Here is a 14,963-nt window from a genome sequence, read left to right as displayed (position 1 = left end):
GCCGTAGCTGCTGGGGCGGCGGCGGCGGCGGCGGCTTGGCCGGGCGTCCGCGGGCCGTGGGGGATGGGGGCGGCGAGCTCCAGCCCTCGGCGGAGGCGGCGGCGGCCGTGAGTGCTGGGCGGGCGTCCGCGTCCAGGACGCGGGATGGAGCGCCGCGGTGAGTGTGGGGCGGCGGCGCTCGCTCCGGCCGCGGCGGCCAGGGCTCCGGGCTGGGGTCGTCGGCGGTGCTGCCGGCCAGTTGCGGTCCAGGGTGTGAGCGGCCCACGCGGCGGCCCCCGAGCTGAGGCGGCTGAGGGCTGCGCGGGAGGCCGGGCGCGTGTCCTCCGTGCTCCTGTCCTCCCGGAGGGGTCCGACGGGGCGAGCGGAGCGCGGCGGGAGCGGTAGCCCAGAGCAGATGACGATTAAAATTAAAGCAGGCACATAGCACGTCCCACCGTGCACGTACTGTTAAGAATGCTCCACATTTTAACTTCTTTAAGCTCTGCGACAGCTCCATGATTGTTTTAACTCATTTTTTACGCGGAGAAAATGAGGTTAACCTGCCGGAGCACACAGGCTAGTAATTGTCAGTGTAGGTTTAAAGTATATGCTTTTGACCGCTAAGAGCCTGGTCTTGGCTCTGACCCGTCTCGCTCCCACCTGTCCTGACAGCAGTCCTCACTTCAGCTGGGTCCCATTCCTCAGACATTTCAGGATTTCCGTGGTGCATTGTTCTCGTCTCGGTCTTTTGGGCTGAGGAGGGCTCTGTCGTTCTAAGGCCTCAGTGTCAATTGTTTTTCCCAATTCCGTTGTTTCTGGCTTGACTGTTGTTTTATTCTTGGTGGGTGAGCTCAGGAGCCCTAGCGACTGATGAGCCTTGTGTCTCCATGTTAATCTTTTCCTACTCTCCTTCTCAAGAAGGAATTGGCCTCACCTGATTTGGGAGGGCAGAACTGTTAGCTGCTAAGGTCAGGAGCTGAGCACCCCTTCCCCTTTCTCCAGCTGTCTCTGTGATGGCATCTCTTGTCCGTCTCTATCCATGTCCGCTGCCCTTTTCGGTTGCTCCATTTCCCCACTCTGTATTTAAATATGGGGATGGGGAGCGGGCTCTTTGGCATTGAGTAGTTTTGGCTGGTCAAGAGAGAGCCATGCCTGCCAGGAATGCTAGACATTCTGGAGGCGTGGGAGGTTGGGCAGCTTCCTCTTTTTTAAACGTGCTAGGTTCTAACTGCACAGGAATGAAGTGTATGTGCATTGCATGCCTTTCTTAGAAATTAGTTATTTGCTTATTATTGATGAAACCTTTTGACATGGCCGTATGCTGTTTTTGTGGGGAGTATTGTACAAAAGTATAATCAAAAACCTCCAGAATGAATTTTTCTGATTTTTAAAAGCGTTTTTAAGTAGATTCTTACCAAATCACAAATTGTGCTGAAATGGCAGATTTCTGAAATATCTGGCAATTTTTCCTGACGTAGGAATAGTAAAATGGGAGCTATTAAGTAGATATTTGGGGGCAGTTTTATACTTCTGTTAAACAGCCCAGTGCCTAAAATGAAAACACTTCTGTAATGATGTGTTCTTGGGAGGATGTACATGGGGCATAGGACATTTGATTAATAGAGGCTACTCAAGTCTTGGGAAAGTCACATTCCAGGGTACTGGGAAGTTAACGTTCACATTTCTAATGCATATATTACTTAGAATTTACAACATACAGAGAAAGTAGTTTTGCATAGTAATATTTTGTTTGCTACAAAGTTCTTTGCTAAGTGATTAAAACACGTTGTAAATGTTGATGGTTTGAAGTTGGAAGAGATGCATGAGAATTAGAGTTTAACAAATATTTTGCTCAACAGTCTGTTTGCATAGTTCAAACTTCACTTGGAAGCCATTTAGTAGGTTTCCACGAAGTCAGTTAAGTGTCTAGAAGTGTTTCCAGTGCTATATTTCTTGCTCACAATCTACAGATATATTGTGGTAAAACCCACATTTTGTTCATTACTTAAGTATGTTAAAAAAAACCCCACAATCTCCCACAATAAAGCACAGCTAGTCATAATGGCTAACAGTTTTTGAGTGTTCATGATGAATCAGGCACAGCATTAAGTGTTTTTTATATTATCACCTCATTTAATTAAATTGCCTCTTGCAGTATGTTATGTGAGTAACTACGTTTTATGTTACCACCAACTAGAGGGTATTCATTTTGGGACATAGGAAAGTAGTATGATCTCAGAAAGTGTATATCCTCCAAATGTTTTCACTGTCATAGTTCAATTTTATAAAAACTTGGATAAACTTTGTTCATCTTTCCTTTTTTTTTCAGTTTGAAGTATGAAAAATAGTAAAGTATATATAAGAAAGTTAGTACATTACTCACTATAATGCTGAATAGAGGTAAAGTATAACTCTTTTTAGTTCCTTTGCCCCCCCCCCCCATTTTGTTTGCTTATAGATTTTCTTAGTCTTGAGTATTGAAACACTTTTTACAACTTTGGGTTACTAACTTGACATAAGGGAAGATGGTGAAATAGGTGAATTGCTTAGATAGGTGAGTTGTTTTATTTGAAATTTATGATATATGTCTTTAATAACTATCTTTTTACTAAACTAAAAGCTGTCAGAATTAATCAGAGTGACTTTAATAAGTAAGCTGCAAAAGTGATGTTAGGAGTTGTCTTCTCAATTAGTGATTTGTGAAAGCTTCCCACACAAGGTACTGTCCTGTTTTTAGTGTTGGTGGGAAGACATATAATAATTGTACTAAAAAATTGTTCTAGGCTCATTTTAGAATTATCTACACATTTAAGGATTAATGTTAGGTAAGTTGGAACTAGCTTAAATGTAGAAATCACATTCTGAGAAATAATTTGAGATTAACAAAAATATTTAATAAAAGAACTTTAAAAGCTAAGAGAGGTAGGGAAACCTTATATAACCTTATATAAACCTCAACAGTAGAGAAAGAAGAGTAGAAGTCCAACTTTGATTCCAGTTTTGTGTGACCTTGCCTTTATTGGCTTTACATACTTGTTTTTTTCTTTTTTGAAATATGCTGTTTTAGAGACAGATTTTTACAGATTTTACTGCAATAATCCAAAGTTAACCTTTTTTGTTTCTGTAAAAATTAATTGCAACTTTACAAATTTATAAGCCCAGTATTCATTCTACAAAATCATTTATTCTGCAAATAGTTTTGAGTAGATCATCCCTCCTATGCCAGGCACTGTGCTGTGAGCTGAGAACACATGGTTAGCAAACTGAATCCTTGATCCCTTGAGATTATAGTCTAGAGAGGAAAATATGAATAGTCTATTTGAACTTTGATAAGTGCAGTGATGAAAAGTGTAAGATGCTAGAATGCATCTAAGAGGAGATTCCATTCTGCTTTGGTGGTGGTATTTACAGGGGTATTGGTGGTCTAGGAAGATTTCTTTGAGGAAATGATCTTTGAGCTGAGGTCAGAATGAGTAAACAAAGGGGAAGGAGTACCCCAGGCAAATGGAAATGTATATAGACAGGATCCTGAGTCAAATAGTCAGTGTTTTTCAGGTTGTAGGGTCATGACCCATTATGAGTATAAAACCAATTTGGTGGGCTGTAGCCACCATTTTAAAAAATGAAATGCGATAGCATAGAAAACATCTGAGTATATCACCTGGTTCCTTAGAATCTGTTTTATGTTTTATGCATTCCAACACACATACCGCACAGAAACATTCACAAAATTTACCTAGTATGATAGTATAGATAGAAGTAGATAGATTAAAGATACTGTAGATGAGGAAGGAAAAAATTTAGAGAATTGGGTGAGGTATAGGAAAGAATAAGTGATTCAATAATAAATCTTACACATGACCTGGAAGTGAATATTACATAAAACTTCCCACTGTAAGTTTCACAGAGTCCTTAGTAATTCTACCATTCTGAAAGTAACAAAATATTGAAGACAAAATATTTGTAAAATGCCTTAGTGATATGCTTGAACTAACATAATTTCTCCAGTAATTTCCTTTTAATTGTAAGAAGTGCAAACAAAATTAGGACTTTCAGTTCTGGAAAGGTAAAATGTGAGGATGAAGCAGAAACAAGCTAAGATTTTCTTGAGTTCCAACTATGTGCCAGGATTGTGTTTTAACATATGAGATCTTTTAATTTTGTGGTCACTTTTAATTCTCACACAGCCTGTAAGCAAATTGTATAGGTTGTATGTTTAGAAAGGATTCAGCCAGAAGTCAAGTCTAAATCTCATTTCAAAAGACTGTGTTTTTACTATACCATCCTGAAATTAACAAAAATATTGCTCTGATGTTCATACATTTATTTGTTCAATCAATTAGGGTGTATCAGATTAGTAGACACCCTTAGAACTTGTTTTCAACAAAAAAATGTTCTTGCTGGAAATTGATAATCTCAAATCTGTGTCTGTGTGTGTGTGTGTGTGTGTGTGTCTGTGTGTGTGTCTGTGTGTGTCTGTGTCTGTGTGTATTACTGTGTGTATTATCTGTGTTATTACTGAAAAATAACAATGATTGAACTTCTTTTATGTGTCGTACACTTCTATACCATTGTATCTTTTAATGCTTACCATAATCTCACAATGTAGGTGTTGTTAGAATGTTATTCCCATTTTATTAATGAGCATACCAAAGTTAAGAGAGGATTAACAGTTTATCACGATACACATAGTAAGTGATGGGGAGGGGGTTTTGAAAACAGGTCTTTTCTTTTTTCAGAACTCATACTGCATCTTTATTTTTGAAGTTGATGTCATGGTGGCAGAATATATTCTTCTACTAAATGACATTTCAGAATAACTTTTACAATTTAAAAAATTCTGTACCCTAGGAGTTAAGCGGAAGTTATTAAGAGAATGGATTTTGGCAACAAGACAGATCTGGGTTTTAAGTACCAGTTCATCATTTTTTAGCTGAGAACTGAGACAAATTATTTCACCTACAAAGCTCAGGTTGCTTATTTGTGAAATGAAGAGAACAGTAGTTTGCACATCATAGAGTTGTCAAGATCAATGGCACTTAATAAATGGAAGCTGCTGCCATCAGTAGTACAGTGTTTGTTGTTGTTAATAGAATACTACTAATAGAATACTAGGTGGGCTATGGGCTATTTGTGAAAACCTAGTATAATGTTTCCCCTGGTTGATGTAGTTTTTGTGTTTCTCTCTTTTCTTTTTTTTCCCTTCTGCTTAAGGATTTCAGTTTTTCTGACTGTTCTGTGAAAGGATGATTGCTCACAAACAGAAAAAGACAAAGAAAAAACGTGTTTTGTCATCAGGCCAACTCTCTACCGATGTTACAGCTCCTGAAATGGGGCTCAAGTCCATAAGTTCCAATTCCATTTTTGATCCGGATTACATCAAGGAGTTGGTGAATGATATCAGGAAGTTCTCGCATATGTTACTATATTTGAAAGAAGCTATTCTTTCAGGTTTGTCAATTATTTTCTCTTAGCATTCTTACTGGATAGTTGGTAAAATTTTAAATGCCAGCCTAGTTTCAGATAAATGCTTACACAGTGGTAGGAACAGGGTATTCTGCTTTAGTTAATTAACAGCTTCTTCCCCAACAGATGTTTGGTGTTTGGTGTTACGATGTAAACTATTTTATTATTAGATATAGTATAATACATAATAGAAGCGTTGGTAGATGTGAGGAAATAATAATACAAAAACCAAAACTCAGTCTTTGCTTCTAAGCAGTTGGGCCCATTTGAACATGGAAAAATTTTAGATCATTGAAATTGTAACCTTCTTGTTAATGGTACCACGGTGCATTGATTGGTCTATAAAAAGCAAACTAATGTTTATAATTTACATTTTTGATACTTACACCTAGATTTAGTTTTCTATATTGTTCCTAAAACTTAATCTAGAATCTCTGCATTTGAGTGAATTTTGTTCCTCAAAAATCGCAATTCTGTTTTGCTGTCTACATAACCTATTAAAAAAATTTTTTTAATGTTTATTTATTTTTGAGAGAGAGAGACAGGGTGCAAGCAAGGGAGGGGCAGAGAGAGAGGGACACACAGAATCTGAAGCAGGTTCCAGGCTCTGAGCTGTCAGCACAGAGTCTGACACGGGGCTTGAACTCACGAACGGTGAGATCATGACCTGAGCCGAAGTCAGAGGCTTAACGGACTAAGCCACCCAGGTGCTCCTCCCATATATAACCTATTATAGAATTAAGGGATAGTCACAGAATTTATTCTCTGTCTAGTTAGAAATGGACAATGAAGCCCAAGACTTGATTCTTCTAAAGAGTTACACACATCTGCATTCCCCAACTTGATCTTAGTCTCTAAGTCTTTTAACTTTTGATGCCTGTTTTATATTCATATTTGATGGCAGTGATAAAAAAGATACAGCCCCTATTCTTTTGTGATAAATAGTAGTTCATTTCCATATTCATAATGGTAGATCTGGATGTAGAGAATGAAGATACTAGTTTTATTTATATGACACCTCCTTGGGCTTCATAGACATAAATGTTTAATAAATATTTTTTGTATATATGTTAAATATTCATTTTCTGATACATGTTCTAGAAATATCATAAAATCACATCTTGTACTAAGATGCTTTTAGTACAAGTATGCTGCTTTTAAGAGTTTATTTCTAACCTAATTTTTCAATTTGAAATGCCCAAAATAACTGGACTTGAATTGTAGCCTCAAAATTTTAGTATTTGAAGTTGCCTTAAAACAGTCACATAAATCATGTTTTTGAGACTATATATAAATATATATATAAATAAATAAGTTGCCTATATTCTTGTTCATTTTAATAGCTTGATTTTCAAGTCTAATTATAGTTGATTCAATGGTAATAAAGTTTTAATTTATTGTGAAAAGGTATTTTAAATACTTTAAGCATTATACTAGGAACAAATTTCTGCCAAATGACACCATCTGCCATTTATTTTAAAAAGCCTAGCTTTAGGGGCGCCTGGGTGGCGCAGTCGGTTAAGCGTCCGACTTCAGCCAGGTCACGATCTCGCGGTCCGTGAGTTCGAGCCCCGCGTCAGGCTCTGGGCTGATGGCTCAGAGCCTGGAGCCTGCTTCCGATTCTGTGTCTCCCTCTCTCTCTGCCCCTCCCACGTTCATGCTCTGTCTCTCTCTGTCCCAAAAATAAATAAATGTTGAAAAAAAAAATTAAAAAAAAAAAGCCTAGCTTTAAATAAAGGCTTGTTCTTAATTGGGTTGATTGTTTTAAATTAGTTTTGAAAATTTTACAGTAAGAGTCATTCTTTTTGATGTAAGTTCATTAACTGGGTTAGTTTTGAAAGTGAAATTTAAAATGATGTCTTGGTTGACAAATCATTTACCTCAATTTAGGGTAAAGTATGGTTTTCTTTAATGTATCAATTTAAGTAAATGTTCATCAATATAAATAAGATTCTTAGGTCTGATTTTTGTTTTTATTTGTGTTCTCAGGGGATTGATATCATTTAAAAATCCTGATCTTGCATATTTATCTCTTCTCTCACAGATTTAAAATGATAGTAATTTAAAACAAGTTGGACAACTCTTTAACTTCAGTTTTTTTAATGTGAGTTTTAATTTGTGAATAGACAATTCAGAGACTAGGAAGGAAGAGGATTGAAAGTTGATTCTAAGTGAAAAAGGAGAAAAATTTATAATATGGCAAAAGGAGGCCAACCCCTGAGATGAAAGGAGGCATATGGAAACAAAGTTTTTATGGACATTTAGTATTAACATTTTGTAAAGATACTATCTTTTTAATAAGAAAGCCAGTACTTCAAAATTTAAATACTTGATTTTATTGCTAATAATAAAAATGCTTGCCATTTATGGCTGGTAAATTAATTTTTAAAATGTAAAAACCATCTTTTGGATAACCAGTGCTGTCATTAGTAAGCTGTGGCCAGAGAATTTTCATTATTTACCTTGGATTGATTTTAATGTTTGGTTCTTCAATCAGAGTTAAAAGGATATGTGTATGCTATCTCAAAATAAACCTTGGATTTAACAAGAATTTATTTTCTGTCTTTGGATCCTTGTTATCGAGATCCAGAAATATACTAGTTTTGAGTCGATAGAAACTTTTTTTGTTTGTTTTTCTTAAACAAGGGACTATATATAAATATATAAATTCACCTCATTATATATAATAAGAATGCTACATAATAATATGTTTGTGTCTAATCTTGGTTATGATTTCTAGCTTGTTAGAGTATCAGACTATTCCTTAACAGAATTATTATAAGAATCACACAAGATATAATGTTCAGGAAAGCAGATAAAAAGTTTAAAATTCTGTAATTATTTAATATGGTGTTATTATATACCTTTACACTAGACATGGGCCATACTTTTGTCTTCTGGGTATTGAGAAATTTCCCTGGACTTCTGCTGTTCTTTATTCCACCACAGTTGTAAACTGGTCAGACAGAGAGCTGTTTCACTGTTTTCCTTTTGGAGTGACAGAGCCTTGTCAGTGGCCTTGTCAATACTTTGTCTTTTGCCTCCTTAAGAGGAAGGATGCCAAATTATTGGCATTGTTACCCTTTAATTCATATCAATTGGCTGTTAAAATTGCTGAAAAGTTAGCTTTTAAGAATACAGAATGTCGGTATACAGTTAAATCACTTTTTGGTTTAATCTGAATACCATTTTCTTTATATACGTTACCTGTCATGAGGCAATGATATGCAAAATCAGTTGACTGTTGCTTCCGGTGTTCATATTTTTGAGGCTAGGCTTGGATTAACAGCTTTGTGATTGGTTTACAGCCACGTTTTCCTTTTTCTCAAACTAGTTCTAGAAACGATACTTAATTATATATGGTGCTTTACATTTTACAGGGAAACAGCATTTAATCACAGAGTTCCACAAAGGCAGGTACCTTTTTTTTTTTTTTAAACATAGTGATTTCCATTTTATTTCCATATTTACTAAGTCACAGGAAATTTTATTTTTATCATTTTTTAAATGTTTATTTTTGAGAGAGAGAGAGAGAGAGAGAGAGCGAGCGCATGCATGAGTGGAGGAGGGGCAAAGAGAGAGGGAAAAAGAATCCCAAGCAAGCTTTGTACTATGAGAGCAGAGCCCGATGTGGTGCTCAATCCTATGAACCGTGAGATCATGACAAGAGCTAAAATCAAGAGTCTGATGCTCAACAGACTGAGCAACCCAGGTGCCCCCAAAGACAGGTACTTTTAGCCCCATTTCACAGATGAGTTGTATGTATAACGTAGGTTGTGTGATTTCATCAACCTCTCATTGCTGATATATAGTGATTTCGTTTGGAATCTGGAGGTTATAAATGCAGAATGGTGTTTCTTTCCTTGGTGTCTCAACTGCTTCACATGGCAAGTACTTTAAAAATACCACTCAGTCTTCATTATTTCATCAACCAGTTCTGTTTTTAGTGGAGATTATCTAGACCTGCACTGTCCAATATGGTAATCTCTAGAAATGTGGCTGTTTAATTAACATAAATTCAGCTCCTCAGTTGCAGTACCCACATTTCAAGTGCTTATTAGCCACATGTGGCTAGTGGCTATCATCTTGGACAGTGGAAGATATAAATATTTACACTATTGCAGAAATTTCTATTGGATGGTGCTGGCATAGACATTTGATCTTTATCAATCTCAAGAACATTCAGATGAATTCTTGAACTGTAAATATTTTTTAATTCTATAGCATTAAAAGAAACCTAGAAAAAGTTATCAGAGCAAATTTAAGAAAATTTTACCTAGAAGTAGGAACTCTTAGTCTATTTGGAATCCTGTTAAATTGCTTTTGAAGTATATAGCTTTCATGCCCTTCTTTGATTTGAACTAGCAGATCAGTTTCCAGCCCAATTATACAAATTGATAAAAATTGTCAGTAATTGATGGCAGAAGAGCTCCGGAAAGAGAATCACATTTTCTAGGTTCTAGGCCTTGTTCTGCTACTGACTAGTTTTAGAATATGGTTTAAGTCATTTAATGATTTAAGAATGAGGTGCTATACCAGATGCTATCAGTTTTATAATTCTGTGATTCCCAAAATTTGATTGGAGTTGGAGATTCTACATTGTTCTAAATATTGAAGAGTTCAGAGCTGGAGAAGACAGTTAAGTATATGTCTTTAAACTATATAATGCATTTTAGAGGACATCTGCCTCCCACCAGTCTATAGAATTTTTTAATTTTTATTTTTAAAAAAGTTTTTAAGTTTATTTATTTTGAGAGAGAGAGAGAGAGACACAGTGGGAGTGGGGGAGGGGCAGGGAGAGAGGGAGAGAGAGAATCCCACGCAGGCTTCATGCTGTCAGCACAGAGCCCAGTGCAAGGCTTGAACTCATGAACCGTGAGATCATGACCTGAGCCGAAACCAAGAGTCGGATGTTTAACCGACTGAGCTGCCAGGTGCCCCTATAGGATTTTTTAAAGGTGAATTTTATGATAACTATCTTAAGTGTGGTATTTGTGAAAATTTCCCAAGTGAGAATGTGAAACTCATATTGCCATAGTTGTTGAGGAACTGATGACAGAAATAAGCATCTACCAAAGAGCTCTGTGGTAATATGAAAGATAGGTATGCAGTTTGTTTTTGCTCTTTTTATTTACAAATAAAAATGGAGAGTTTAATGTGCGACATCAGAGGACTTTGAAAACACATACTTAGATAGGATGACTGATAGAGTTTGCTGCTTCTCTGACCACTGTTTATTTCCAGGAGGAGGTTATCCTCTTCTCTTATATAAGTAGCACATGTGGAATTTGAAGTTTTAGATTTCTATCCAGTGCTATTAAGGTGCAGTATGAATAATTACAAGGCCAAATTTTACATTTTATATTAAAATGCTGAATGCACTCTGTTATACATATACTGTCTGTGTTTATATTTAACACTGCAGATTAACATATGTGCTGTATAAACTACTTCAAGTTCACAGCTGTCCCCCTGAGGAATAATGTGTTCTGAATTCCAAAGAACACATTCATAAGTGTTGTTCTAGTTCATAGAATAATCTTAAACTCTGTGGCATACCTCCTCATTTCCAGGTAAAACACCATTCAAGGAGGTTCAACAGTGATTTTTGAAAGGTGCAAGGCTTTTTAATTAGATTAGAAAGAATAGTGCAAATTACTTAATTTTTCTGCACTCAGCACTTAGAAGGGTCCATTGCCACTGTAAAATATATTTTAAGGAAAATCAGTAGTTAGTCTAATACTTCTTACATCTTCTTTATTATGTAACATTATTTTAAGAATGGATTTTAATAAAAGTTTACTGTTGTGACAATGGTGCCTTATTTTGTTTTGTCCTTTATTTTTTCAAATGTTTATTTTTGAGAGAGAGAGAGAGAGAGCGAGCGAGAGCGAGCAGGGGAGGGGCAGAGAGGGAGAGAGAGAATCACAAGCAGGCTCCCCTCTGTCAGTGCAGAGCCCAGTGCAGGTCTTGAACTCACAAACTGTGAGATCTTGACCTGAGCCGAGATCAAGAGTCAGATGCTTAACTGAGCCACCCAGGCGCCCCTGTTTTGTTCTTTAAATAGGCTAGAAAGGAAGATAAAACTTTATCATCTGTTTCAAATAAAGTTCTCTAATTAAAAAAGAACTTTCTAATTTAAGGGTGTATCACTTTTATTTTATAATAATATAACTGAATCTTATAAGTGATAACTTCTGATGAATTCTGTGTAGGTCCTGAATTTGGCAGAACTTTAGTCAGAAGAGTTATGTTAACTTTGTAAAGCAAATTTTTTTGAATAGGAGAAGTTAGATAAAAAGTTTAATGCTTGGGCAGCTGGGTGGCTCAGGCTCAGTGGGTTAAGCGTCTGACTCTTGCTTTTGGCTCAGGTCATGATCTCACAGTTCGTGAGTTCAAGCCCTGCGTTGGGCTCCTTGCTGACAGCATGGAGTATGCTTGGGATTTTCTCCCTCTCTCTCTGCCCCTCCCCTGCTCGCTCACGCGCGCTCTCTCTCTCAAATAAACTTAAAAAAAAAAATTAATGCCATTAACTAATACATTCAGTCGTGACAGGGAAGTTCTGCATAAATTTTCAGAGTTTCAATTGAAATCCTGTCTTGTTGATTAATTAAGATTTCCTCAGATGAATATATAGGAGAATGTGTAAATTTATTTCAACAAATATCAATGAGTGTTAATTTTACCATTGATGAATATTTATATTTAACTTAATACTTAATATTTATATTATTATTTAACTTTCATCCTCTATATTGTGCCAGAAATTTTGTGAAATATTGAAAACATTAGGTTGCTAGTCTTAGATATGTCCTCCTACTGTGTTCTTTTAGAAGGAAACCTCTCCAGAAGTGATTTCTAATGGATAGCACTTAGGAGAAGTTCAGGTAAATGTTGATAGGTTATGACTTAGAAGTGAACATTTGAGGAATGAAGTGTGAAATATAGGTAGCTCATTCATGACACACGTACCAGCTCTTAGGAGACTGTTTTTTGCACTTGCCTAGAATGGTTTATATAATTTAACACCGTTTATAATAGTAACTGGCATATTTGATTAGAAGTTACAGACTGCAGATCACCTGTCATTAAGCTATAACTTCTTTAATCATGTTAATGTATCCTAGTGATCAAGAGCACAGTTCTAGAGGTGGAACACTGAGGTGGAATCCTCATTCTGACACTTGCTGGTTGTATATAGCCTTGAGCAAGTTACTTACCTTCTCAAGTGCCTCAGTTTCTACATCTGTTGAAAGGAAATAATAGTATCTACATCAGTGAGATGTTGTGAACATTAGAGTTCATATTTGTAAAGCTCTTAGAATGAGTGTTTTTGAACATCAGCTATTTATTTTATAATCCCCAAGTGGCTGGATAAAGAAAGCTGCTGTTCAGGCTTTGCTTTTATCATGTAAATTCAGAAGTCATTACAGCAAAAAAGGGGAGTTTCCTAGTGATATGTTCTGAAACTTATTTTCCTCCTTGTTTTCATTGCTTTCCCACAGAGGTTAAGCTGAATTAACAAGACTGGTTTTAAAAATTATTGTCAGTTTTTTTAAATCAAGGAAAACACCATGGTTTTTTCATTTATTTACTTAAGCATTTCCATGAAGTGTTTGCAATATAAACACTGTGGTATTGTGTTAATATATGAGAACCAAAAAATGGAGCTAGCTAATCTGTTTTCACTTGATAAGCTGAGTGAAGCCGAAAATAAGTGGCACAAATGAGTGAAACGATAAATTAAAATTCAAATTACCATATTACAGGGATGGTAGGTAAGCAAACATTGGGATACAGGAGTTTTACTTTTCTAGATAACTAGTATTAAGATTTTGGCTGAATGTTATAATACTGCATATTGAATATCTTTGTAGTATAAATTTCATTGCATTTACAATGTGGGCACTATAAAACTTAAAAATGGTCTTGTATTTAGTTATATGACTAAATTAAATACTATAACGTGATAAAAATAGAAATATTATAAAATATATCTTTAATAATAACTTTATTGCTAGTTAATTCATTAATTTAGAATTTACATGTAAAATGAAATTGAAACTTAAAGGTCTCTTTTCCATTAGCCAAAATATTGTAGGACCTTGCTGTAAGTGTATTTGTTGAATGTAATTCTATGTGAGACAAATCTATTGTCAAAGGTATTTAGTTTGGCTTACAGGTTTAACAGAAATAATAGCTATTTATGTGTATTAAGTCAGTAAAACAGTTTTGTTTTTGTTCATTTATTTGACATTCACAATAACAAAGTAGCTAGAACAGTGTTCTTACTAATTCTGTTCTATGGATGATAAATCAGGGATTAGAGAAACTAAGAGTTAGTTGCATATGGTTATTTCAAGGAAGTGGAAGATCAAGCATTGGAACCCAGGTTTCTTGATCTAAATCTTTTCTTTTTTTTTTTGAGTAGGCTCCACACCTGATGTGAAAAACCCTGAGATCAAGAGTTGCCTGCTCTATTGACTGAGCCAGCCAGGCCCCCCCCCCCCCCCCCCCCCCCCGAATCCATTATTTTCTATCACACCAATTAGCCACTTACAGCTTTCTTTTGTATTGGGGAAGAACAGTTACTAACCTCATTTGCTTTGCTCATTACTGCAACTGTTTTTGGGGGGCGGTGGGGGGGTGTGTGGAGTGGGAAGAGTACTGTTGGTGAAAGAGCTGCTTAAATTCCTTAAGCCCTTTTTACAAAGTTGTATTTTCAGTTTAAGAGGCTTTTTGCTTCATAAAAATAACATGAGATAGCTTTAGTCTATTATAAGGGGAAAGAACGTTTGGTAAAAATGGAACTTCTTTTTTTTTTTTTTTTTTTTTTACCACTTATAATACATAATTAAGAGCTTGCTAAATTATTAAGTCCCATTTGAAGTATTATCAGGACATACCGATGTTCTAGTAGTTGACTCATCTACTCAGGAAAGTTTATGAATCCTTGTAATTAACATTTCTAAAAAGTAGCTATCATGTTTATTTCGGTTGATTTATAGGCTTCAGAAAAGTGTTCAGTTACAGGAAATTGGAATTACAGGGTAATTTGAGACACTTCTGAAATTTATTACTAAAGAACTCAGTTACTGTTTTTTATAGTTTGATTTGAAACAACTTCAATATCTATTTATAAAGGCTTCCTTATAGGAAAAAAAGAATTTCAAGTTGATAAAACATTTATGTTAACAGTTATTGGAATGTTTTGCAGTGATTTTTAAGAAAAACCATGGTAGGGATCTTAAGACCTCTTAATACTGTTAAAAATTATTGAGGATCCTGAAGATTTTTGTTTGTGTGGGCTGTATCTGTTACTATTTATTGTGTTAGAAATTAAAACTAAGAAAATTGAAAAACATAATAGTTTTGAAATATATTTAATTCCACGTATTTAATTTCCTTGGCTCTGAAAAGTCCAGAATTTATTACCTTGGTTTATTTAGGCACTTAAGCCGTTAGTATCTTGTAGTTCTTGCTTAATACCCAACACTAATTTTGAATATTGATGGTTG

The 14,963-nt window shown here is 35.8% G+C and overlaps 1 protein-coding gene across 4 annotated transcripts in view; it reads left to right on the top strand.

Moving 5' to 3' along the window:
- Window positions 1–8: 8 nt before the first annotated feature.
- Window positions 9–14,963, top strand: part of ARHGAP29 (Rho GTPase activating protein 29) — a 66,637-nt gene continuing 51,682 nt past the window's right edge. Inside the window, exons 1-3 of one of the 4 annotated variants that reach the window (XM_045036220.1) lie at window positions 51–157; window positions 2,309–2,379; window positions 5,194–5,430. In XM_045036220.1, the coding sequence (XP_044892155.1) occupies window positions 5,226–5,430 (205 nt within the window). In that variant the 5' untranslated portion in view covers window positions 51–157; window positions 2,309–2,379; window positions 5,194–5,225. Of the gene's footprint in view, window positions 158–2,308; window positions 2,380–5,193; window positions 5,431–14,963 lie in introns of all 4 variants that reach the window. The other 3 variants (XM_045036221.1, XM_045036219.1, XM_023258922.2) reach the window with 3 other exon arrangements.

Source organism: Felis catus, chromosome C1 (assembly GCF_018350175.1).
Source record: "Felis catus isolate Fca126 chromosome C1, F.catus_Fca126_mat1.0, whole genome shotgun sequence".
Classification (NCBI taxonomy): domain Eukaryota; kingdom Metazoa; phylum Chordata; class Mammalia; order Carnivora; family Felidae; genus Felis; species Felis catus.
The sequence above is the reverse complement of the archived record's forward strand: the minus strand, read 5'-3'. Positions and strand labels throughout refer to the sequence as shown.